The sequence below is a fragment of the Bombus impatiens genome, unplaced genomic scaffold (assembly GCF_000188095.3).
Source record: "Bombus impatiens unplaced genomic scaffold, BIMP_2.2 scf_0581, whole genome shotgun sequence".
Taxonomy (NCBI): domain Eukaryota; kingdom Metazoa; phylum Arthropoda; class Insecta; order Hymenoptera; family Apidae; genus Bombus; species Bombus impatiens.
In genome coordinates, this window is record NT_177000.1 from 122026 (window position 1) to 146020 (window position 23995).

The 23995-nt window shown below is 32.9% G+C and overlaps 4 protein-coding genes across 10 annotated transcripts in view; 2 read left to right on the forward strand and 2 right to left on the reverse strand.

The window, feature by feature from the left end:
• The window catches only part of LOC100741630 (A disintegrin and metalloproteinase with thrombospondin motifs 10-like), a 93345-nt gene extending 88181 nt beyond the window's left edge, over positions 1-5164 (forward strand). For 3 of the 5 annotated variants that reach the window (XM_012388753.3, XM_003491516.4, XM_033322177.1), the window contains 8 exons: positions 107-422; positions 652-779; positions 874-1121; positions 1306-1423; positions 1612-1874; positions 2178-2689; positions 2990-3163; positions 3651-5164. In XM_012388753.3, coding sequence (XP_012244176.1) covers positions 107-422; positions 652-779; positions 874-1121; positions 1306-1423; positions 1612-1874; positions 2178-2689; positions 2990-3163; positions 3651-3802 — 1911 coding nt within the window. In that variant the 3' untranslated portion in view covers positions 3803-5164. Of the gene's footprint in view, positions 1-106; positions 423-651; positions 780-873; positions 1122-1305; positions 1424-1611; positions 1875-2177; positions 2690-2989; positions 3221-3650 lie in introns of all 5 variants that reach the window. The other 2 variants (XM_024369476.2, XM_012388754.3) reach the window with 2 other exon arrangements.
• Positions 4942-6112, reverse strand: LOC100741749. The gene is made up of 2 exons (XM_003491517.3): positions 5824-6112; positions 4942-5164 (listed from the first exon to the last, which is right to left on the reverse strand). The coding sequence occupies exons 1-2, from the start codon at positions 5932-5934 to the stop codon at positions 5063-5065; spliced, it is 213 nt and encodes a 70-aa protein (XP_003491565.1). The 5' UTR covers positions 5935-6112; the 3' UTR covers positions 4942-5062.
• Positions 6113-6426: 314 nt separating this feature from the next.
• LOC100741865 (branched-chain-amino-acid aminotransferase, cytosolic) lies at positions 6427-11054 on the reverse strand. 3 transcript variants are annotated; one of them, XM_003491518.4, is made up of 7 exons: positions 10646-11054; positions 9188-9298; positions 8898-9107; positions 8577-8807; positions 7571-7880; positions 7312-7469; positions 6427-7237 (listed from the first exon to the last, which is right to left on the reverse strand). In XM_003491518.4, the coding sequence occupies exons 1-7, from the start codon at positions 10664-10666 to the stop codon at positions 7046-7048; spliced, it is 1233 nt and encodes a 410-aa protein (XP_003491566.1). In that variant the 5' UTR covers positions 10667-11054; the 3' UTR covers positions 6427-7045. The 3 variants fall into 3 exon arrangements, with proteins under 3 accessions (XP_003491566.1, XP_012244183.1, XP_012244182.1); XM_012388760.3 differs by lacking the exon at positions 10646-11054 and adding an exon at positions 9388-9789 and having other exon boundaries at positions 8898-9079; XM_012388759.3 differs by lacking the exon at positions 10646-11054 and adding an exon at positions 9388-9788.
• An 8543-nt stretch (positions 11055-19597) lies between these two features.
• Positions 19598-23578, forward strand: LOC100741982 (serine/threonine-protein kinase PAK 1). The gene has a single exon (XM_003491519.4). It carries the CDS (start codon positions 19980-19982, stop codon positions 21489-21491), a length of 1512 nt encoding a protein of 503 aa, XP_003491567.1. The 5' UTR covers positions 19598-19979; the 3' UTR covers positions 21492-23578.
• Positions 23579-23995: the final 417 nt, after the last annotated feature.

A 23995-nucleotide genomic window follows, 5' to 3' on the forward strand; every position in this document is an offset into this window, starting at 1 on the left:
AAAAAAAAAAAAAAAAAAAAAAAAAAAAAAAATAGATAAAAATAGAATAAATAAGTCAACCAGCCATTAAACTGATTTTCGATAACGCGCGCGAATTTTGCCGTAGTGGTGTCAGAACCAGGAATGCGTGCCAATTGTGGACAAACCGCGTCAAATCGACGGCGGATGGGGCGAGTGGGGCTCTTGGAGCGAGTGTTCGAGAACCTGTGGTGCGGGCGTTTCGATCGTCGAGCGGAAATGCGACCATCCGGAACCAGCGCACGGTGGTAAATTCTGCATCGGGGAAAGACGTCGATATAAAATCTGTAACACCGATCCGTGCCCGGAAGAGACGGCCAGTTTCAGAGCAGTTCAGTGCAGCCATTACGACGGCAAAGAATACAAAGGGAAGAATTACACTTGGCTGCCGTATTTCGATCAGAGTAAGCCACTAGTTTTTGGACTCTTTCGTCGAAGATACTACGGACGAGTACTTTTCGCAATAAACAATGCTGTAAATAACGCTAAACGGTTCCTTGCTATTTGACAGTAAAATATCATCGAATTTAATAAACAGTTGAAAGTTACTTTTTGCCAAGTAATCTACGATCGTTCGATATTCCATTCGACTTGAATCCGTACAACACTAATGAATATCGTCCTTAATTGAAGCGGAACCCTGCGAGCTATATTGCACCGACACAGAGGAAAGCGTGATCGTTCCATGGGGTGAAGCCGCTCTCGATGGCACACCCTGTAACGTCGGTACCAGAGACATGTGCATTGCTGGAATCTGTCGAGTCAGTCTATTTTTCTAGACGATATTTTCAACAATATCCGTATCTTTCCTTCTCTATTCTGTTCTCTATTTTTCGATTGTAATTAACGGTGTAGAAAGTTGGCTGTGATTGGACGGTCGATTCAGATGCCACGGAAGATCGTTGTGGAATCTGCCATGGCGATGGAACTCAATGCGAAACGACAGGCGGAATTTACGACAAAAACGACGGTCCAGGATACAAGGAAGTGGTCGTTGTCCCCAATGGATCGAGAAATATAAAAATCGAAGAAATTGGAAACAGCAAAAATTACATTGGAATAGGTGTGCCAAATTCCGACAAATATTTCCTTAATGGAAAACGGTAAGTAATAATCCAAGATGTGTTCATCGTCGGTTACGTTATATCGATCGCGTTAATATCGATAATCCAATTGATTGTGTATCTCTTTGTATCGGCTAACGAAATAATAAATTCCGAATGAAAAGTAAAAGACGTTGGAGAGATATTACGATCTAGAGCTATGATCTTCATTCCAATTGAACAGGCAGATCACTTTAGCAGGGGAATACCAAGTGGCCGGAACTCCAGCTCTGTACGAGCGCGATCGCGACAGAGAAAAGGTCAGAATTCCTGGCCCGATCAAAGAGGACATCGCAGTCTATGTACGTAATAGTAACTAATTAACTAACTCTTTTCTTTTCGTTTTATTCCACGTATGCTTCCTCTCGACAAATTGCTTATCCGTCTCATTCGCTTTTTCCTCGATTCTTCGAGCGTGGACACGTATATTCGCTACGAATTCTTTAGCTACTTTCTTCCCATTCTCAATAATTTTGTCCCATCACTTCAGTTGATTTCCAGAGGACATTATCGGAATTTCGGGCTGCGATACGAGTACACAGTGCCGAAAAAGGAGCCTGATCGGGCACCGGAATACTCGTGGGTATTTTCCGACTGGTCGCTGTGCACGGCCACTTGCGGCGGTGGCACGCAAACCTCCAAAGCACTCTGCAACGAGAAGAAGAGCGGGGTCGTCGAGGACCACTTTTGCGAGGGCATCGAAAAGCCGGAATCGATTTTGCGAGAATGCAATCTGAATCCATGCCCAGCCAGGTAAAACGAAAGCCCAGCCTCCATGGTATAGGAAAAATCGGATTAAAGCTTCTCGGTCGCGATAATATGGGGGTACATTGAATCTGACCACAGACAAATTTTATTTATCGTTCGACTCGACGTTCCGACCGCTCCAATGCGACATCCAATGCAACTTGATTCGTTGACTTTCGCTTTTGTTAAAAAGATACATAACAGCTTTTCTTTTCTTTTTCGTTTTAATTAACTCGAACGAATTTGACAATAACGAATTCGAATAATATACTCAAACGATAATCGATTGTTTCGTTTTGCCAAAATTAGATGGTGGATCGGTCCATGGCAAATGTGCCCGGTATCGTGCGGAGAGGGTGCTCTTCGAAAACGATCGGTGATGTGTGTCTCTTCGGGAGTGGGCCCCGATAGATCGGATTTGGCTCTGCCCGATCGAGACTGTAACCGGGACGTGAGACCCGAAGAGGTCAGCCCGTGTCTAAACTTACCCCCTTGCAGCTCCACCGAACCACCATTGATCGTCTACGCGGACAACAAGGATGCCTCTTTCTACAACGTGAGCTCCAACGATCAAAATGGAATCACGATCGTCGATAGTCTTACTACCGAGGAGCCAGAGATCCTCGAATTCGACAATGTGGTCGATGAAAATCCAGATAATTCCATGTATAATACCAAGTCGAAGTGGATCGTCTCGAAATGGAGTCATTGTACGAATGGTAAGAGAACTAGGAAGGTGACCTGCTCGATGCAAGGAGACTGTAATCCAGAAAACAAGCCGGCCACCATCGAACTTTGCCAAGGTGGGAGATGGATCACCGGTGAGTTATTCATTATCATGGCATAAAATATACTGTTATCCTTCTTATTTTCAATCTATAACTAGAACAAGTTGCTCGCGTATATCCAAAGAGTCACGTAAGAATTAAAAAAGGCCAATAAGTCGAGTCGGATTAAGACAGCATAATTATTTTCATGGTTGGTCGTTTATGTCACGCTAAGACGGTAATCGAGTTTATCCGTGCTGCTAATAATATCTTTTTGAAGCCTGGCCCGTTGCCAAAGACAACAAGGAGACGATCGAGCGTATAAAACCTCCGTCTTTATGGGCATGCTTACAGGAAAATGGGAGTCCTGCAACGCGAGCTGCCTCGTGAGAGTCGGCGTTAAGCGAAGGGAAGTCGAGTGTCGTGATCGTATAACAGAATTACTGTCCGACGATTGCAACCCCGAGAGAAAGCCGATCGATACGAGGCGTTGTTATCATAGGCGGCAATGCGCGAACGATAAATCTGGTAATTGCACACGCCAGAGGGAATCGGTCATTAAAGGATATCCGTAACTACCTGAACGTATGCATGGAAACTCGTTATTTCTTTTCTTTTCTTTCGCCCCTTTAATGCGTATCTGGAAAGCAACAGTTTTCACGGATCATTAACCACAGTGTACGTATACCGGGAATTAATGTCTTCAAGCGAACGGTTTACGATACACTTCTCCGCAAGTATCTTCTTCCTTCGTTTCTTCTATGATATTAATTATCATAGTTACGCGCGCGCGCTTGTATGTGTGTGTGTGTAAGAGCTTCGTTTAACGACTCGCAATAATACAAGCTAGCATTGATGCTGATTCTTGCTAATTCTTGCATTTTAATATATTCCTTCTTATCAGTTTACACTAGACAGAACTAATAAAAAGAGAAAGATTTCGATGTAATCTATCAACTAATTATGATTAGGTTTCTTTAGATATGTAACGTAAAAACAAATAAAACTGTTTCAGAGTGCAAGGATACTATTGTCCCAGCCTCAATGTGCGCGTCATATAGGCGCATGTGCGATGTGTCATTGATCGTGCAGGATAAATGCTGTGCCACGTGTTTCAAAAAACGAAGACACAGTCGTCGCGACAGAAGACACATTCCCGATCATTGACGAGTCGAAAATCCAGCAGCCGAATCGATCAACTTTCGCTTTTGAACAACGCTTCTAGATCCAGCCTAAAACAGGATCCGTCCTATGTCTGTACTTGCTTCGAAGATTGTCGGAAAACCGCGTAATATATTCCTAATACGGCCGAGTTAAACATCGAATTTCGATGCAATACAGTCAAGTAACAATAAAAAAAGTGACGAAAATTCAAAGTGTACCTAACATTCCGATATAAATGACATTATAATGAAGTATAAATTTTAGACACTGTCATAAAGTTTCCGAATAAACAAATTAACAACATCGTACGTAAATTTAAGGTGAATATTCGTAACTTTGTAGCTCTAACGATACAACGGTGCAAATACATATAAAAGTTAATGAGATTTCCAAGATGTACAAATATACGCAAAATGTGAAAATATATCGAATTTCTGTATATATATACAAAATATGTATAAACACTCGATATATTTTTGAATTAAATGTAACGTTACGAATTTTAAGGTACGTGTCCACTTGAGTGTACAACTATCGCGAGTTGCTCTTTACAGTATTTCCCACAACTGGACATTGCTGAGTGACTATCTGATCTGATGATTCTATGTAATAAATCAATAACATAAATTTGTACTAAAATAAACAAACTGCTATATTCTTTATTTGATTATAATATCGTTAGATTAAAATCCCTTTTCAAATAAAATATAAGAAAGCCTTTTTCCGCTAAAATGTAAATTTTACATATCTTATTATTGTTTATACATATATTTTATTAGCAAAATGATATACTTGATATTTTTATGGTACTAAACTTTTGTACAATCATATACGTATATGTAAGACTGCGACTCTTCAACTGTTCGTGCAACTCATTTACACAAAAAAAAAAAAAAAAAAAAAAAACGTAGAATAAAAGACAAATTTAATTCTTGAACAACCAATGAATAAAACGAAATATTTTGAGATAAGTGATTCCTTATAATGAATTAACCTCTTAATATATAAATAGAATGAAACTCTATACGTTCATTGTGTACATAGCATACAATAAACAAATTACATATCCCAAACGTCGTTGGTATGTCAAGGGTTTAATCTTTAATCTGCAAATTTCTAAAATGCAGATAGAAAATGTCTAATATCGATTACAAACTACTTTATCTAATTTCATATTTATTTCAAGTATATGATACACATTCTCCTACTTTTTGTAATAGTTATTTACTTTACAAATTTGAGAATACAGCTACAAAAGATCGTCTATCCCTTTTTTTGAGCGTTATATTTATTTACATTACACGAAATGTACAGCGGAACCCCCATTACTCCGATCCATATAGCTATACCAAATGCCACTTTTTCCTGCAATGAAAAAGATATTATTGCCAATTATATAGTTTAAACGGTCTATAATGTTACAGATATTATCATTATAACGATACTACATATATGTAAAATACATCAAGAATGTCATTTTAAATCAAATGCCTAAGTAATTATCGTTATAATTAATTTTAAGTTATTTATCAACCTTTTATACTTTTATATTCGCATAAATTTTATTCCAACAATGTATCATATATAACTAAAGTTAAATATATAATATGCTATATCATCCAAACATAAAACTTAATTAATTCTTTGCATTTGAAATTTACGCTTTTTCACAATAATAATGTATAAAGTTTATCTATATCCTTAAATAAATATACTGAACGGACTAATAAATACTTTTATGTAGCTCAAATTAATTCATATATTGGTTTTATTAAAAACAATCGTACAATTTTAAGAGATTATTAATATTTGCAAAATTTAATAAAAACGCCCCAAAAATCAATTAGCCTGTTACATAACATAACCTTATATATGAATTACCGATATAAATGTTGACGAAAATGCTTTTCGAACTGTAAACAGAACACTGTCCTTATAGTAGACAAATTTTTTGATTCAAAATAAATATTTAATTGCTGCCGTCAGTTTCTTATGTAAGTGCATTTAACAAAAATAGTACTTACGGCAAAAGGTATCCTAACCCTTGGTGGTGTAGCAAGAATTGTTCTACGTTGATTCTGACATACATTTAGTAATCTCGGTACTTTTCTAACTGCGTTTTGAATCGCGTACATGTTTTTTCTTTTCACAAAATTTAACCCTTAGAAAGAACTTACTCGCTGTGCGAATCAAAGACGAATAATGAATAGAAAGGTCATCGATGAGAAAATTCAGCAAACTGCACGATTTATGAATTACCGCCTCTAGCGGTCAAACGACCCAACTACACGCACATTTACTTCCTCCGGTACTTTCAGCCGTAGGAACGAGAGGGGGAATGTAAATACGTTCGTACCGGAGTTAACCGGAATATGCCAATGCTTAGGGGCGATTTGAAAATGAGCGGTAAAACGTTACACCATACCGTTATAACAAGAAGTTTCTGTAGACTTGATATTACAACGATTAGTAATATGATCTCATTCTATTTTGACATGAAAATAATAATTATACTTTCAAACGATGTAATGAAAAATTGTATGTTAGGTAGTTTATACAATTTTAGATAATCGTCTTTGCTTCAATTTATTAATTGCGTTCCCCAGGAAATAAATATCTATTCTTCATTAAGAAGTGTTTATGAACTTATACTTTTATTGAGATAATACACATATGAACAAAAACCTTTTTCAGACATACAGACTATCTACCAAGTAAAGAAAAGCTTTTTATAGCATATTCTTTTCTTGTTGTCCTTCTTGACCGGTGAGGTAGAACATGGAATAAATAATTTGTACCATAGAAAAATTATTAAAATTACATAAGATAGTGTAAATAAGTAATATAAAAAATATATACAATACATCTATATTTCTATGTAGAAACGCACACACATATTCGTAAGTACGAATTGTCATTCAACGTACAACACACACACACACAAATCAACACATTAGTCTTTATAGCTCACTATTAAAAAGTTGCTTTGCTTCTGTAAGAAACAATTGATCCCTGAGTTTCATCTCCAATACATGCTCACTTCTTACATGCCTTTGACAAAATCAGTTCCATGTGTAAATAAATAAGAATTCATTCACAACAACATTCGCATGAAGCTAGCAACAACAAAATTGTGACACTCCTAACAACTATTCTTTTAAATATAATACAATCGATGTTAAAAATTGCATGGAGTCGCTTTTGGTTACAATTATGTAATAAATAATTAAATGGATTATTCTATATTCATTCGATAGGTATCACCCAAGGGTGATCCGGTATAATACCATATTGTATATCAGTTAAATGTTTCAAGAACATTTTGTAAACAGGATTAGAGTGCTCCATCGTTGGTATATGCAATGGTTGTCCAACATATTCTATGTAAGATACAGGACTAATTATGCAAGCTGTTCCTGCTCCAAATATTTCCAACAACTAAAATAAAATTGTAATTTCTATGAAGTTGAAACAAATTTTAAATAAAGAATAATTAAGATAGGATATCTTACTCTGTTTTCTGAAAGTAACTGACAAACTTCGTTCATACAAAATTTCCTTTCACTGACTTTAAATTGATTCCATTCTCTGGCTAATGCTAAAATAGAATTTCTTGTAACTCCAGGAAGAATTAAATCACTTGTTAATGGTGGTGTTATTAACTCTTTTTCTGAAATTATAACATATTTATAAAAGTAATATGAAATTATACAGTGAAACTATATAGTTGTGGAACAAGCAATTAAACGAAAAATGTAAAATGATGCTCACCACCATCATCATTTATAAAGAACATGAAAATGTTCATAGTCCCGGCCTCAGTTACTTCATTATCTTCTCCATAAAGCCATAATACTTGTTGCAAACCCTTCTCTATAGCTTCCTTTTGTACATATATAGTAGGCCCATAATTGCTACCTACTTTGTAGCTACCACAACCACCTGGCCATGCTCTTGTATATTGGGGATCAGCCAGTAAAGATATGCCAATATTTTCTTTTGTTTTGTTAAAGTAAGAGCCAACAGGTGACAAAATAATATAGAGTAAAGCAGATTCTGAAGATGCAACACCGAGTGTGGGCTAGATAAAGATGTAAAAATGTAAAAATAATTATAATATATATACATAAAGTTCTTTTTATATTCTTGGTTGAATATTCTCATTGATATTTACATTAAATATCTTTTGTATAAAAATATTAATTATCTATGATTATTTCTTCATTGAGATGACTTCTTCTAATAAAAATGTTGCATCATCTGTAAGCAACGATGCATACACACCTTTCGAAGTACAATTTATAAAAAATATATGACATAAATACATTTTTATTCGAAATTTTACATCAATGGAATCAGAAGTACCATTATATGCTAATATTATTCATGTTTGAAAAAAGATACACTTCTATTCATTCATATTAAATAAAGAGCTAATGGCATAAAGATACGACATATACTTCATTGAACATTTAAGGCTTTGTATATTAATTTTTATCTTCTTAACTTTTAATCACTAGTTCTTGTTCTTTTCTACAATACAATGTCTAAGTGTATCTTATAGTCCTACTCCAACAAAAGAGCATTAAAGACTACTTTATCGTGTATTATCATTAAGTATTGTGAAATATATTGCTTACTTTATATGTATCTGTTTTTATGACGTCTGTGACATCAATGACACGATTATTATTCATATCGTTCAATTGATTAACATTCTTTATCTTTAAGATAAGACGTTATATTAGAATTTTTCTTTTAAGATGTGCATACTTACATCTATTCCTATAAGTGTTGGGCGTATATATAGACTAGAAGCAGTAGAATGAGGTACCCATTCTTGATCAATACTAATTAATCTACAACAACATTTAATTAATTCTTCTCCTATGAACGTAGGTAGGCCAGTTCTCATTGCTGAATTGTTCATCCGTTCCATATTTAGTTCTGGTCGAAATATTCTTATCTTCCCATCTACTCCTCTATAAGCTTTTAGACCTTCAAACAACTGAAATAATGCATACAGTGCATACACCAGTAAATGCTGTTAAATAATAGAAATGAATAGGAAACTTTATGAAATATAAGTTGCATTTACCTCTACAGCATAGTGAAGAACTTTCGATGCTGGATGGAGAACCAACTTTTCAAGAGGTGTAATTTCTGGTATTTGCCATCCTCCTAATGTTTCATGATAAAATATCTTTAACATGTGATCTGTAAAATATTTACCAAATGCTAAAGCACTGACATTGGGCTTTGGTTGTAATTGGTCTGGTCCTGCAAGACGGACTGTTAGATCTGCATACTACAAAATATAGCATTTATAAGTTTCAGTTAAAATAATTATTTCAAGAAATTATTGAAATATCTTTTAATAAAGCATACCTTAAAAGATCGTTCCGGTTGTATTACTTTTTTATCTCTAATTTGTAAAGATGATGAATTCCGTTTGATATTAAATTGAAATTGATTCAGGATTCTCCCACAAGATAAAATCTGTATAAAACATTGTGGTGTTTTAATAATTCTAACATGTAACATACAATACATCTTTCACTAATACGCTCATTACAGAATCAACATACACAGAAAATAGAAATAAATATGTGGTTGCAGCATTACATAAGTTCAGTCCATGTTTATGTGGAACAAAGTAACTTTCTTGAATTTGAAAGGTATATAATGCTTAAATTTTGTATTAGCCCAATATGGAAATACAATCATTTCGAATATGTGTTAGAAGTTATACAGAAATCTTGATTCATATCGGTATTATAAAATATCTGGTTATGTTCAGCGACTGACATGACAAAATAAGACAAACTAATATGATAAAGTAGTAAAATTCGCGAAGACTCTATCAGAATACCCATTACGGTAATGCTTATGTTAATTCTTGTATTACAAATTGCTTACGGAAGTAATGATAGATTTAGGACAGCAAAATACATCGGTACTACATAGGTTAATTAATTTTTATATTTCCGGTTACAAGTTTGAAAATTACATATGAGTTAGGATTTATCGAATTAATCGTTTTATCTCAGTATGATTTCTTTTTCTTCTTCTTTCTTTTTTTCTCGAAAGTCATTTCTAATAAAAATGCATTCTTGAACACGTGTTATTACAAGCGCTGAATGTCATATTGAACATTGAACTTGCAAGACGCGCGTTAATATCACAAGTTTATAAAATTTTATTTTATTAAAATTTTTTGCTGCTGTCAACATTATCGTGTGAAGCTACTGCATTAAAATTGCATAATCTAAGATGTTTAAAAAATGAGAAACATAATTTACAAAGATAACACTTTGCGTGTAAAACACATTGAAGCTTATTAAAATAAGATTATACTCGCTAATGATATCTAGCGTTATTTTAATATTCTATTCTAAATAAGTTATTACTACATAATCGTTTGCAATAAAATTACTATATTAATTTAAAATCTTTAACTTCTATTTCTTACAAATAACTCATCATTTGTACATTATATAAATTATATATTTTAATTTTTGTTTGAAATTTTCATTGTTACTTTTAACTTTGACAATAAAAAAATAAAAAATATTGGTAACGTGTGGAATGCTTCTAGATCTTGTTCCTAGACAATTTCTGTACGCGTATGAGAATCTTGCATCATCACAGAAACTCAGAGATAATTATGAAGATTTCACGAAAAATTTAGACCGAGTAAACAACCAAATCTTATACGAGATATAGTAATTTTTACATCAGAATTTCTTATTCTGTATTTTAATTAATATTAGTATCTATAAGTTTGCAATATTTCAGCGCTTTTAACATTAGATTTTCGAAAGAATCGTGAAAAATATAATTTACCTGACGTCGTAATTGAACCATAGTAATTGAATAGTGATGAATAATCACAAAATGTTTAATCCTTCAGAAGAACCCTTAGCGCATTAGATTCCTTACGTCGTATATTACGAATGTAATTGCGTAAATAAACACTTCGTAAAACGGGTTTAAGGTAATTTTACTTATTATTGCTTTTGAACAAAAAAAAAAGGAAACCAAAAAAAGGAAATTAGAAACGAAAGAATGGGGAAAAAATGTGAAATCAAACAGGGGCGCAGGTGATTTAAGATATTCACTATTAAAAGTATTAGTATTGCAACTGCTATACAATGACTCCGTTATTATACACTTGTATTCACTTCTTTGAGCATTCTCGAAGAATGTATTAACCAACGGTTAATATTTTACTTATTAGCGGGCAAGAGGCATGAGAGACAGAAAGAAGCAAAGAACCCCCTCTCTACGTCAGAAAATAAAAGAGTGGGGAATTTGCCGATTCAGTATAATATGTATGTATACACATTGTGATATATACAGTGTTCAGGAAACGTATATTTAATTTCACTTAACTAGTGTAATATAGTTGTTTTTTTAACCTTCTCGAATTGCCTAATTTTGTTGATAAGCATGTACGTCCAGTGTAGTCAATATTCATGTTGATTGTAATCAAGTACAATTGAAGATAGACGTTATTAATTAGTTTTTATTTATTAGGGTTTGAATATCTCCAGTAATAGGAACCATAATTATATAAATTTTGCAGTAAACTTTAATCAGACTGTAAAATAAACGTAAAGTTCAGTTCAAAGGCGCGAAGGGAGTTAATTTGTAACAGCAATAAAAGTATTGGTGACAAGAACACCCTGTACGTAAAAGACGAAACTTACGAGCATTGTATGATTGGGAAAGGGGAGGAAAAATTCTAACGGGATTCATAACGAGTGGGGGCAGGGAATTAAAAACAAGTTGATAATATGGTTTGTTCGAGCGATAAGAAAGGACAGCAAGTACGCTGTTAAGAATATCGAACGCTTCTCGATTCTCAAATATATAGAAGAATTGTAAATATTTACTATTTATTATTATTGCAGCAAATTATTAGTATCCTCATCCTGTGTACTAATAGTAAATATTTACTATATTTACTATATTTACTATATTTACTATATTTGTTGCATTTACTGTATTTACTATATATTCACTATTAGTACACAGGATGAGGATTAAAGTAATAATTCTGACTTGTCGCTATTCCTTTAATTACAAAAGTATGTTCTCACATTTACGATTCTTGCGTAAGAGAAATGAATAAATGCGCTACCTTCTTTTCCAAAATTGATAAGAGAATCGAAACTACCGTCGCAATAAAATGTCAATGACAATTTGGTAAATACTCAGGACGAAATCTTCCAGTTTTATTCGTGTCTTCTTTTTGATATTAATAGCGTGTAAATGTAATAAGTAACATATATCATATCAAGCACGTGACAACACTGGGAACTCTTTTATATTATAGTGAATAAGTGTAAACACGAGGAAGATAGTTGTAAGTACAATATTCTCTGAGATGATCTGGTAATTTCACGTAAATCGGGTGATATCGTTTAATTTTTAGAATTATCTTTCCTAATACTATTCCCGCTTTATCGTTTCCAGTTTAGTTTACACTTTATGATTAACGTAACCTCTAACTTGCAATCCACATTTTCAAATGGTTTAGAAATTCCTCCATATATCTATCGCCTTTTTATTATAATTATCCACTCAATTATTCTAGAAATGAACGAATCTGGACTTTTATTTCATCAGACGAACATTCTTCAATTATTATCCATTCTTTAGATTCTATTTTCGGATATTAGTCTATTGAAAGCAACCGTTTCTTTGCAATCAATACAAAAATCCGTTAAAAATCATGAACGATTCGAGAGATTAGGTTAACTGCAGATTAAAAAGACATATCGTTTCAACGCAACTCTGGAATTAGCTGTGAAAAATAATAGTATCTCCACGACGTGGCTTATTGTATGCTCTTACATCTTTTACTTTTGCAATCAATACCTTCTGCATCATACCACGATAATGAAACTGGCAACGAAAATAAACATTTCATCGCATTTACGTCTATGTACATATACGTATAATCCTGTGTCCATTACTGTTTACTGTTTCAGATATTGTGCAAGAATACGAAACGTATTAAACGTTTCCAAATACGTATGTATACATATTTACAAACAAGACACAGTAGATCTCGAGTGTTTTTGACAACAAATTGTAGGCTCGTCCGACACTTGAGGAGGAAGTATCGAATTAAAAGTGACGAAATAATAGAAAACACTGGCTTGATATATTAGAAATTCTTGTTATAATCTCTCTTTATAAATAGTCTTTACATAGAATATATAAGGGTAAAAAAAGAGGAAAAATAATCTTCGCTCATTTCGTTTTGAACAGAATTTGAAAACTTGAATCAGTGAAGCTTTAGATACGAGCGACCGTCGAGTTGCTGCAGACAAAGTTACGATCGAAGCTACGGATAATGTTTTTTTTTTTTTACTTGGAAGAATTTTACTATCAATTCTCATTGAGAATTATAAGTAAATTATTATGGCGTGGTACTATGTCGTGTTTAATAAGTGTTTATCGTGTGTTTGATTCTAGCTGAATCTAACGTTTAAATCTAGAGGGTAATGTCTTTTTAGTCTGCGGATCTGATCCGTCGTGTCAAGCAATTGAGTAACTAATGGTTTTTGGTGGTTGTTAATTCTTATGTTATATCTATTACCGAATTTGGATATTTCTTCTTTAAACTGTTGGTATCTTAAGGTCGCGATGTACTGTTTCGTTGGTAACATACCAAGGTACATCTATTAAGGATCTTAGAGTTTTTGATTGGAATCGTTGAAGAATTTCTATGTTGGAATTACTCGCTGTTCCCCATAGTTGGATTCCATAGGTCCAAAGGGATTTTAACATGGCCTTATATAGCATTGTTTTATTCTGCGCGCTTAAGTTGGAACGTCTGCCAATGAGCCAGTAGAATTTTTTAAATTTTGATTTAAGTTGTTTGGATTTATCTACGACACGAGATGAGCTGATTCGTTAAGGACAAGTTTTCGTTAGGAAAGTGAGGAAAATAGACTTCGCTGTTAATTGGTTATTTTCCAGGTTGGTGGGTGAGGAAGGGTGCTAACCACCCCCGAGAGAAAGTTGCTAGTGGGAAGCATCATACGCGAGAAAAACCAACTTTGTCGTGTCAATTCGTAGTGGACAATAAGCTTTAGAAAACAATTCAGTAAAAAGATGTTTGTTCGATCTGAAGGACTTTAACTAGAAAATTCCTGAGATTTATGGAAGGTCCTTAAGACTATTGAGGGTACGCAGTAAGGATGTGTAACGATAAATACTTATTAAACACGACATAGTGCCACGCCAGAATAATTTACTAATAATTCTCAATGAGAATTGATTGTAAAATTAAAAAAAAAAAGGAAGTGTAGACACCTGGCTGCCATCTTGTCCGCGGTGTGTGGCCTGGTTTAGGTAGAGAGTCACCAGACGTAACATAAGGAGAGGCTCATATTATTATACCCTTGAATATACATTATGCTTTGGGTTACAAGATCTAGGAACAAAGGAATTAACGAATAGATTTCTAATTATGTTCCTTGTAAATCAACAACAAAAAACGTAAGCTACATACAGTTAACAAAAAAATGTAAACACTAATCAGAACGAACCGTCAACAAACCATGTTACCACTTATAACAGATTCGAAATATTAGAATCTACAGACGATTCTATGAACGTAGTTGAAACATTAACAAACCAACATACGCAGAAAGTTCCTCCTCCTCCACCAATCTTCATCGATGATGTCATCGACATTCAAACAATGATAAAGTCTATCGAGAAAGATATTAACAAAGAGGATTACAAACTAAAAATTAAAAATGACCGGGTTAAAATTCTGCTGACTAATCCAGACTCCTATAAAAAAGTAACAAAGTTGCTAAAAATCCTGAACCCAAACTTCCACACATATCAACTGAAACAAGAAAGATCTTTTCGTGTGGTACTACGCAATATCCATCACTCAGCTAACTTAGACGAACTGAAGTTTGAACGCTTAAATCACGGCCACGAAGAAACCAACATTAGCAATATAAGGCATAGAATCACAAAAAATCCGCTATCCTTACTCTTTGTTGATTTAAAGCAAAAGCCGAACGACAAAGAAGTCTATAATATCAACCGTCTAATGAATTCTGTAGTAAAAATTGGACCACCTTTTATAAAAAAGAGATAGTTCAATGTAAAAGATGCCAAAGGTACGGCCACACGCAGAAATATTGCAACCACAATTACCGCCGCGTTAAATGCGCGGGTCTTCATTCTACAGATCAGTGCACTGAATCTTCAGAAACTCCTGCGAAGTGCATCCTGTGTCAAGGAGAGCATCCTGCGAACTAGAAAGGTTGCACAGCCTACAAGACATTGTATAAAAATAAGTACCTTAAACCCAGAGTTTAGGACCTAACCGACCAAAGTACTCAGTCCACAAAAATGTCACTCTACTCCTCCAACCTCCTATGCACAGGTAGTTCAAGGAAATCAAAGCAGACGGAAAATCTATAGTGATCATTCACAAAATAGTGTTCCCAGTTCACAAAACACGGATAACTTCAATAGGCTTGAAAAATTAATCGCGAAACAAACAGAGCAAATTAATAACTTGCTATCATTGCTTACAATCATCGTGGACAAATTAACACTCCGACGTAAAATAAAACCAACACGCATAACTCTTTGGAATGCTAACGGTCTAGCTCGGCATAAATACGAACTAGAACTCCTCTTAAAACAACAAGAAATTGACGTAATGCTTATATCTGAAACTTACTTCACCGATAAAAATTATCTGAAAATAAATGGTTATAACTTTTACCATACCCAACGTCCCAGTGGAAAGGCCTACGGCGGCACCGGAATTATCATCAAGACCAGCATAAAACACTATGAGCTTCCATCATTCCAGAAGGATTACCTCCAAGCTACAAACGTAGCGATAGAAGATTGGCATGGTCCAACCACTACATCAGCAGTATATTGCCCTCCTAGACGTTCTATTTCCAAAGAAGACTTCGATAATTTCCTCGGAGACCTGGGCAATAGATTCATAGCTGGAGGAGACTATAACGCTAAACATACTCAATGGGCCGGCAGACTTATCACAGTAAGAGGCAAAAATCTTTTGTAAAGCATAAACACCAATAGACTTAAGACATGAATACCCCCATCACATAATAAAAAAAATCGTAGAAAAATGCAGACTTAAAAGAGTATGGCAAAGTTATAGAACACCTGGCGACAAGCGTAAGCTAAATAATGCAACAAGAAAACTAACTAAAACCCTTAAAAATTATAAAAATGACTGTTTTCAAAAATATCTTGCTGTCTCCCACAGCTGACTCCAACTACTCACTATGGAAGGCATTCAGAAAACTCACTCGTCCAAAAATAATCCCTCCAATTCGCTGTCCGCAAGCTGGATGGGCGCGTAGCCCTATACAAAAAGCCAACTTGTTTGCAAGTCGCTTAACTAACGTTTTCAAGCCATATTCCTCCACTATTGCAGCGGAAATAACTGAATACCTGCATTCTCCCTTCCAGATGTTTCCTCCTATTGAGTCTTTCTCATCTCTGGAAGTCATAGAATTAATCCGTCGTCTAAATGCCAGAAAAGCATCGGGGCATGATCTGATAAGTGGCAAATCTATTAAGGAGCTTTCCATAAAAGGGATTGCACTCATCATTTCTACTTTTAATGCAATTATTCGCCTTGAATACTATCCTAAGTCTTGGAAAATATCATTGATTACTCTTATGCCTAAATCTGGAAAACCAATATACGAAACTAGCTTTTATCGCCCAATTAGTCTTCTTCCTACTTTGTCCAAACTATTTGAGAAGTTGCTAACGAAACGACTCCTTCCACTCCTAGAAGATTTGAAAACAATGCCAAATCATCAATTCGGTTTTCGGAAGCAACATTCTACGATAGAACAAATTCATCGTTTAACCCATAAAATCAGCCAAGATTTAAAAAAGAAAAAATATTCGACAAAGTGTGGCACGAAGGACTTTTGTTCAAACTAAAGAAAATCCTACCACACACCTACTACTCCATCTTAAAATCATATCTAACTAATAGGCTGTTCATGATTAAATACTTAGACGCTATAGCCGCAACATTTCCAATAGAAGCTGTCATAACCCAAAACAGTATCCTCGGACCTCTGCTGTTCACCATCTACACTGCCGATTAACCAACTTTAACAGCGATAACCACAGCGACATTTGCTGATGATACAGCTTTATTAGCATCCCACTCAGACCCGATAATTGTCTCCTCTACTCTTCAGCGAGATCTTGATTCTATGGAAAAGTGGTTCTACAAATGGCGCTTCAAAATAAATGAAAATAAATCCAGTCATATAACCTTCACGCTGCTAAAACAAACCTGCCCACAGGTGACCATAAATAATATTCCAATTCCAAACAAAGAGTCAGTCAGATATCTGGGCATGATTCTGGACAGAAGAATGACATAGAAACGACATATCGTAGATAAATGCAAACAACTTAAATCAAAATTTTAAAAATTCTACTGATTCATTGGCAGACGTTAAGACTGACTTATTGGCATTGACTACTTAAGCGCGCAGAGTAAAACAATGCTATATAAGGACATGTTAAAATCCCTTTGGACCTATGGAATCCAACTATGGGGAACAGCGAGTAATTCCAACATAGAAATTTTTCAACGATTCCAATCGAAAACTCTAAGATCCTTAATAGATGTACCTTGGTATGTTACCAACGAAACAGTACATCGCGACCTTAAGATACCAACAGTTTAAAGAAGAAATATCCAAATTCGGTAATAGATATAACATAAGAGTCAACAACCACCAAAAACCATTAGTTACTCAATTGCTTGACACGACGGATCAGATCCGCAGACTAAAAAGACATTACCCTCTAGATTTAAACGTTAGATTCAGATAGAATCAAACACACGATAAACACTTATTAAACACGACATAGTACCACGCCATAATAATTTACTTATAATTCTCAATGAGAATTGATTGTAAAATTTTTCTAAATAAAAAGAAAGAAAAAAACATGTTCCTTGTAGCCTTTAGCTAAAGCTATGAGGTTAACTTTTTTGATAATGTCCTTTTGCTATAAATATATGAACGTGCTCCCTATTTTTCCATTGTATTGTAACACTAAGAGAGTAAGGATCTGGATCAGCATAAACTTATACCTTTATTTATTTCAACATATTTTTCTATTACAAATTCATCCACTCGTTCTTCTATCAGTCAACCCCAAGAATTATAAAGTACAAGTTACATTTCATGGTTAATAGTTCATGAGATTAGATTCTGCTCGATTTATCCGATGACTTGGCATATGGTCAATCCTTTAATAAGTTATAACAATTGCATAGAATGTTTAATGAATCTGTCATACTGAGAAATCCAGCTTCTCCATAGTGAGAATTCGCCATCACCACAGTAGCTGTTCGACGATTACACGTACTTTGATTACAACGCGTTTTCTAATTAAGTCGTCGTTGATGTATTTGTAAGGAAGCCATTATTAACGAGATTAGATTGAACAATGGATCAAGTTTACGGAAAAAAATTAATAATAGCGATAGTAACAATAATCTTACAATCAGATTCATATTTACGTTAAACGTTCATTGACCTTGTCTGTTCCGTTTCTTTATCGTGAATAAGAATTGCTTCAAAAAGTTAGCAGATTTTGTTGATTCTTGTGGATTCTCTTTAAGTTTCGTTGAAAGCATGAGATCGAAATATGTACATGTGTTTCATTGAGGGATACATTACAAGAGCATTGTGCTCTTGATCAACAATTTTTCATTTGGATAATAATTTTAATTATTAAAATATTATTAAATAAGTGCATTTTAAACGAAATTCAAATTTCATTGGTTAATTTAAGGAATACGTCTTTAATTTATTGGTGTAAAGTAGACGACTATCTTGTTTTCAAGTTCAATAATTTACAAATTATCAAAGAAATATTAGCATTGCAAACATGTTTATTTGACCTGCTGTCTATTGAAGTATATAACTATTTAAATAAATAAATAAATATATATATATATATATATATATATATATATATATGATAAATAGTAATACAAGTAAGCGGAATATTTACATAGGACAACTTGTGTAACTATTTATCTTATATATATATTTAAATAATTATATACTTCAATAGACAGCAGGTCAAACCAACATATTTGCAATGTTAATATTTCCTTGATAATTTGTAAATTATTGAACTTGAAAACAAGATAGTCATCTACTTTATACCAACAAATTAAAGATGTATTCCTTAAATTAACCAATGAAATTTGTATTTCGTTTAAAATGCATTTATTTAATAATATTTTGATACTTTTTTGTAGAGAATTAAACAATGCATCGAATGATTTATAAAACATGTATAGTTCCGTTAAAGAAAATAAAGGTGACCTTGAAATTTATAAATGCCGCCACTTTCGAAGAAGACAAGTGCACTAAATAATGCATCACTCGAAACCATTTAATTTTATCTAACGAAATTTTTTTTCTATTTTCTACCATTTTAACACTACAACTTGTTCCACCTGCATGGGACACTCTGTACAGAGTAAGATTTTATCATTGAGTTAATTAATTTTAGTAACAGATTAAAGTTGAAATTTCAAACGTATTTAAATATTCTTGTTTCACTTTACAAACATTTTGTATATGTATGTATATACACATACCTATACACCTATAAACGTTTGTGCATTTAATTTAAATTTCCCTCCTGAATGTATATTGCATTTCTTAAAGTGATGCATCGTCTAGTAATTCTATATTCACAGATCTGTATAGAGGTGCAACGAGGGATGCGAATAAAAAGAGTCATTTGCTTGAATTTATACAAAATTATTATATGTACAGGTGTATACTATAATTATTTGACATTTAATATCTCAAATAGCCGCAGCAAACTAAGATTGTCAATTTTAAATTGTTTCCGTTTAAAGTGTCTCTTCTTCGAATTGTACCGCCACTCGTTGAATGACGTATATACGTCACACTAAACACGCCTTTAATCGTATTTGATGCCTTGTCGATAGATAGACGAGTCATATTATGATGAGAATTGCTATTTAAAAGTGACCGTTTCTTCTTCTTTTATCTTTTTCAAAAAGGTCGCAATACGTCGTAGAAGGGAACGCGTTAAGTGCGCGAAACTGCGCGCTAAAATGAGTCTTAATATAACAAAGTTATTTTCAAGGAAGAAAACTGGTCCGGTTGATACAGTCGCTGAGATTGGTTTACCTACTAACGTTTCTCATAAATTTCATGTGAGTAAAAATGCCGAGACTGGACAATTGGAAGGTCTTCCCGAATCTTGGATTCGTCTGTTGAATACGCAAATATCAAAATCAGAACAGGATGAGAACCCTGCTGCAGCTTTACAAGCTATTAAATATTATAATTATTCTATGAAACGAAAGCCAGAGGAAAAAGTATTTAAACCTTTTGTTACGGAAGATTTGATCGAGGAAGAGTCTCAAGAAATTGATAAAATTTTATCGAAGAAACGTCACTCTGAAGATTCTGATGGATCGAGCTCTGCAAGTTCTACGGATAGTCAAGTGCAAAGGTTACCCGAACTTCCACCAAAAGTGAATAAGATTCCAAAACCCACACCACGAACATATCCTGATAGAATTGAGAAAACTCTTACTGAGATTCTTGAAGATTTAAATACATATCAAATTGAAGATGATCAGTTGCCTGAGAATGAAAGTGAACAAAATAAAGCAGAAGAGAGTCCCATTTTGCGAAGGAAGACAGAATGTTCAACAGTAAAGCTTAATGATGAAGAGATTTTTGAAGAACTTCGAGCTATCTGCCACGATGGAGATCCAAATCTTCGCTTTGAAAAAACTAAAGAAGTGGGAGCTGGTGCTTCAGGTACTGTATTCATAGCTAGCGATGTACAAACTGATCAAAAAGTTGCTATAAAAGACATAGATTTATCAAAGCAGCCTAAAAAAGAGCTTATATTGACTGAAATTAAAGTTCTCAAAGAATTTCAACATCCAAATCTGGTTAATTTCTTGGATGCATACCTTTTAAATGAACATCTCTGGGTTATTATGGAATTATTAGAAGGTGGGCCACTTACAGATGTTGTTACTGAAACTATAATGAAAGAAGCACAAATTGCAGCAGTTTGTAGAGAAGTTCTAAACGCAATTAGTTTTTTACATACAAGGGGAATTATTCATAGAGATATCAAATCAGATAATGTACTTCTTGGTATGAACGGTGCTGTGAAAGTTACAGATTTTGGTTTTTGTGCTAATATCGATGGTGACGAAAAACGTCAAACTATGGTTGGTACTCCATACTGGATGGCACCAGAAGTAGTGACCAGAAAACAATATGGTAAAAAAGTAGATATTTGGTCTTTAGGTATCATGGCTATTGAAATGATAGAAGGTGAACCACCTTATATGAAAGAAACACCTTTAAGAGCTTTATACTTAATTGCTGCCATTGGTAAACCTTCTATTCCCAGATGGGATACTTTAAGTCCGACATTTCAAAACTTCTTAGAGAGATGTTTGGCAGTTGAAGTCGATGAAAGGGCAACTGCTGATGAATTATTGTCTCATCCATTTTTAGAAAATTGCGCAGAATTAACAAGTCTGATACCCTTAATAAGAACAGCGCAAAGAATTCTTCATAAAGTGTTCCACTAAATAACTTTTCTTTTTTAAGTAGAAATCAAACATTCATTTTTATTTTCAAATACATGTATTTAGTTTCTTAAATATATGTGTAGCATTGCATTTATATTATCTATACAATGCAAAAGCATCCTATATACTGCACATAATTTAGATACATGTAGTGCAATGATTTTATGTATTTTATATATGACCACCTACCATATTTATATCAATGTTACCAAATTTGTAATAGAAATAGTATAAGTTATAGGTATGAAACAATTACTAGAAGATTTAAAATTTAATTTTTAAAAAGTAGTTATTCATTTATTGTAGTAACTTTTATAACACAATATATGTGATAGGTTAATTTTTATTGCTTCAGTCATTGAAAAAGTTATCATTAATGTAAATTATTAATGATCATTTCATGTGCAATACCTATCGTAGAAGCTCAATGTCTTTTTTATATTTTCTTTTTTCTTATAAAAAAAAAGGTGCAATCTGCCATTAATTTTAAAACACAGTAGGTGCAGAAAGAATACAAGTCAACGTCATTGTGCTAAAAATATATTTCATGTTTTGTATCAGTTTAAGAATCCATTTTACAATTGTTTACATTTTTTATATGTAAAATATGATTTGTGTAATACTTTTATTATATAAAATATTGTACTTAGTTTGTTCAAGGACTGAAATCGCTAGGTATGTGGACACAGTATCTGTCAAGGGTATAACAATTTATTTTATACTTGACAGTTGTCAAAATACTATAGATAATAATTATTTAGTTATAGTACAAATTTAATTTATAATCTTAATTTAATAATTTTAGCAATTGATGTTTCAAATGTACATCCTACATTTCGTTTATTATATTTACCGTTTATATTTTCTGGATTGCATTCCTCCATTGTTTAAAATTTAATAAATCAAGTTATGCCATACATTTTTAATCAAACAATTCACATACAAAGTGGGGGGTATTGTAGCAAATATTATTTTTTATAATTGATTAATCATTATCTAATTACACAAGAAAGACTGCCTTTGTATTAAAAATTTTATAGTCCACATTTTTGAAAAAAATTTGTATCGCAGTAATGAAAAGTTATACCTTGTGATTCAGTGTTGCAAGCACGTGTATTAATAACCAAGTATTTTAAATAATGTGACGTACACACATTTTAAAATGTATTTTTTAAAACTTTTACAAGTTTCAACTAGTTTTATAAGGTTTCACCAAATTTAATAATGTGCAACGTTTAAGAAAATTTTCTACTTATAGTTTAAAATCTAATGCTGTTCAAAGCAGATGCCAAATTTTAGAAAGTGCTGTTCTATCATATGAATACTATGAATTGTGTATATAATATTTTCAGAATATCTTTCATGAAAAATATTTGTAACTATACTACAATCAAATATCGTCCATAATTACTTAGTTTAAGATCTGAGCAGTAATATCACTACTGTGATAACAAAAACTGAGTCCTGTTGTATTGTATTTCTATATTTAATATTGTCATATTATTCTTTACCTTTTGTGTAATTAAGTATTGCATGTTCAATTTAAATATAATTTAATATGACTTCAGCTTAATAATAAACACTGATATAAAATCATATGTAAGAATTCAACATGTACGTTCACTAAGTCAATTATTTAGTATGTAAAATGATCAATCAAATCAAATGTAAAATAAATTTTATGCTTAACCATGTTTATATTAACATGATAAATTAAAAAATTTGTTACAAAAGCATTAATGTAAAATTAATTAATCTAGACACAGTCCTAACATTTGTGCCTTATCAAATCAATACATATGGTTCTATGCCAATTGCCTTACAAATACTTTTATCAGTGATAATGCAGCATAAAAAGAATAATAAGATAACTGATGATTGCACAAAATATTTGCAAAATTTTTAATTGTTTTTGAATATTCCATATCTATGTATTATTTTTAAATATATATATAAGGAAACATCACATCGTTTTAACAATAAATGGTTTATTTACAAGACATAGTTATAATTTTGTACATACTACTGTCCCCAAGAATTCCTTAGACCACACTGAAGTTCTCAATTATACATAATATTCTTAATATTGAAATAAAATTCATTATACGCATAAATATATTTACATTATATTTATATAAATTTTTGCATATTAATATACATAAAATAATGTAATTTTTATTACTCAGAATAAATACGTATATTTAATATTTTATATGAAAGAAGTAACAGCAGTGTGGCCCTTATTTTATTAGAATAAATATACATATAGAAGTTATCTATTTACTTATGCAGAAGTAAATTACGTGTATCCGAGATATTATATTTGTAATTAATTTAAATAAATTCATAAGAATTTATATTATTTACTAGTTTTGAGATGGAAGGATCTCTCATTTTCTATCTATATATCAATTTTTTATCTTTTTCTAATTTTTTACACCATCCTATAATTTTTTATATTAATCATATATTATCCGTCTTATGCCATCATCGTGAATGTACGA

What these genes read in the sequence shown, in the direction of transcription:
- LOC100741749 (XM_003491517.3), bottom strand. Translation starts at nt 5,934, where the DNA reads ATGTACGCGATTCAAAACGCAGTTAGAAAAGTACCGAGATTACTAAAT. An exon ending in GGGTTAGGATACCTTTTGCC is followed by an intron (nt 5,165 to 5,823) that starts GTAAGTACTATT and finishes TTTTCATTGCAG; the next exon opens with GAAAAAGTGGCATTTGGTAT.
- LOC100741982 (XM_003491519.4), top strand. Translation starts at nt 19,980, where the DNA reads ATGAGTCTTAATATAACAAAGTTATTTTCAAGGAAGAAAACTGGTCCG.
- LOC100741865 (XM_003491518.4), bottom strand. Translation starts at nt 10,666, where the DNA reads ATGGTTCAATTACGACGTCAG. An exon ending in TTCTTCACTATGCTGTAGAG is followed by an intron (nt 8,808 to 8,897) that starts GTAAATGCAACT and finishes GCATTATTTCAG; the next exon opens with TTGTTTGAAGGTCTAAAAGC. An exon ending in CTTTATAAATGATGATGGTG is followed by an intron (nt 7,470 to 7,570) that starts GTGAGCATCATT and finishes TTATAATTTCAG; the next exon opens with AAAAAGAGTTAATAACACCA.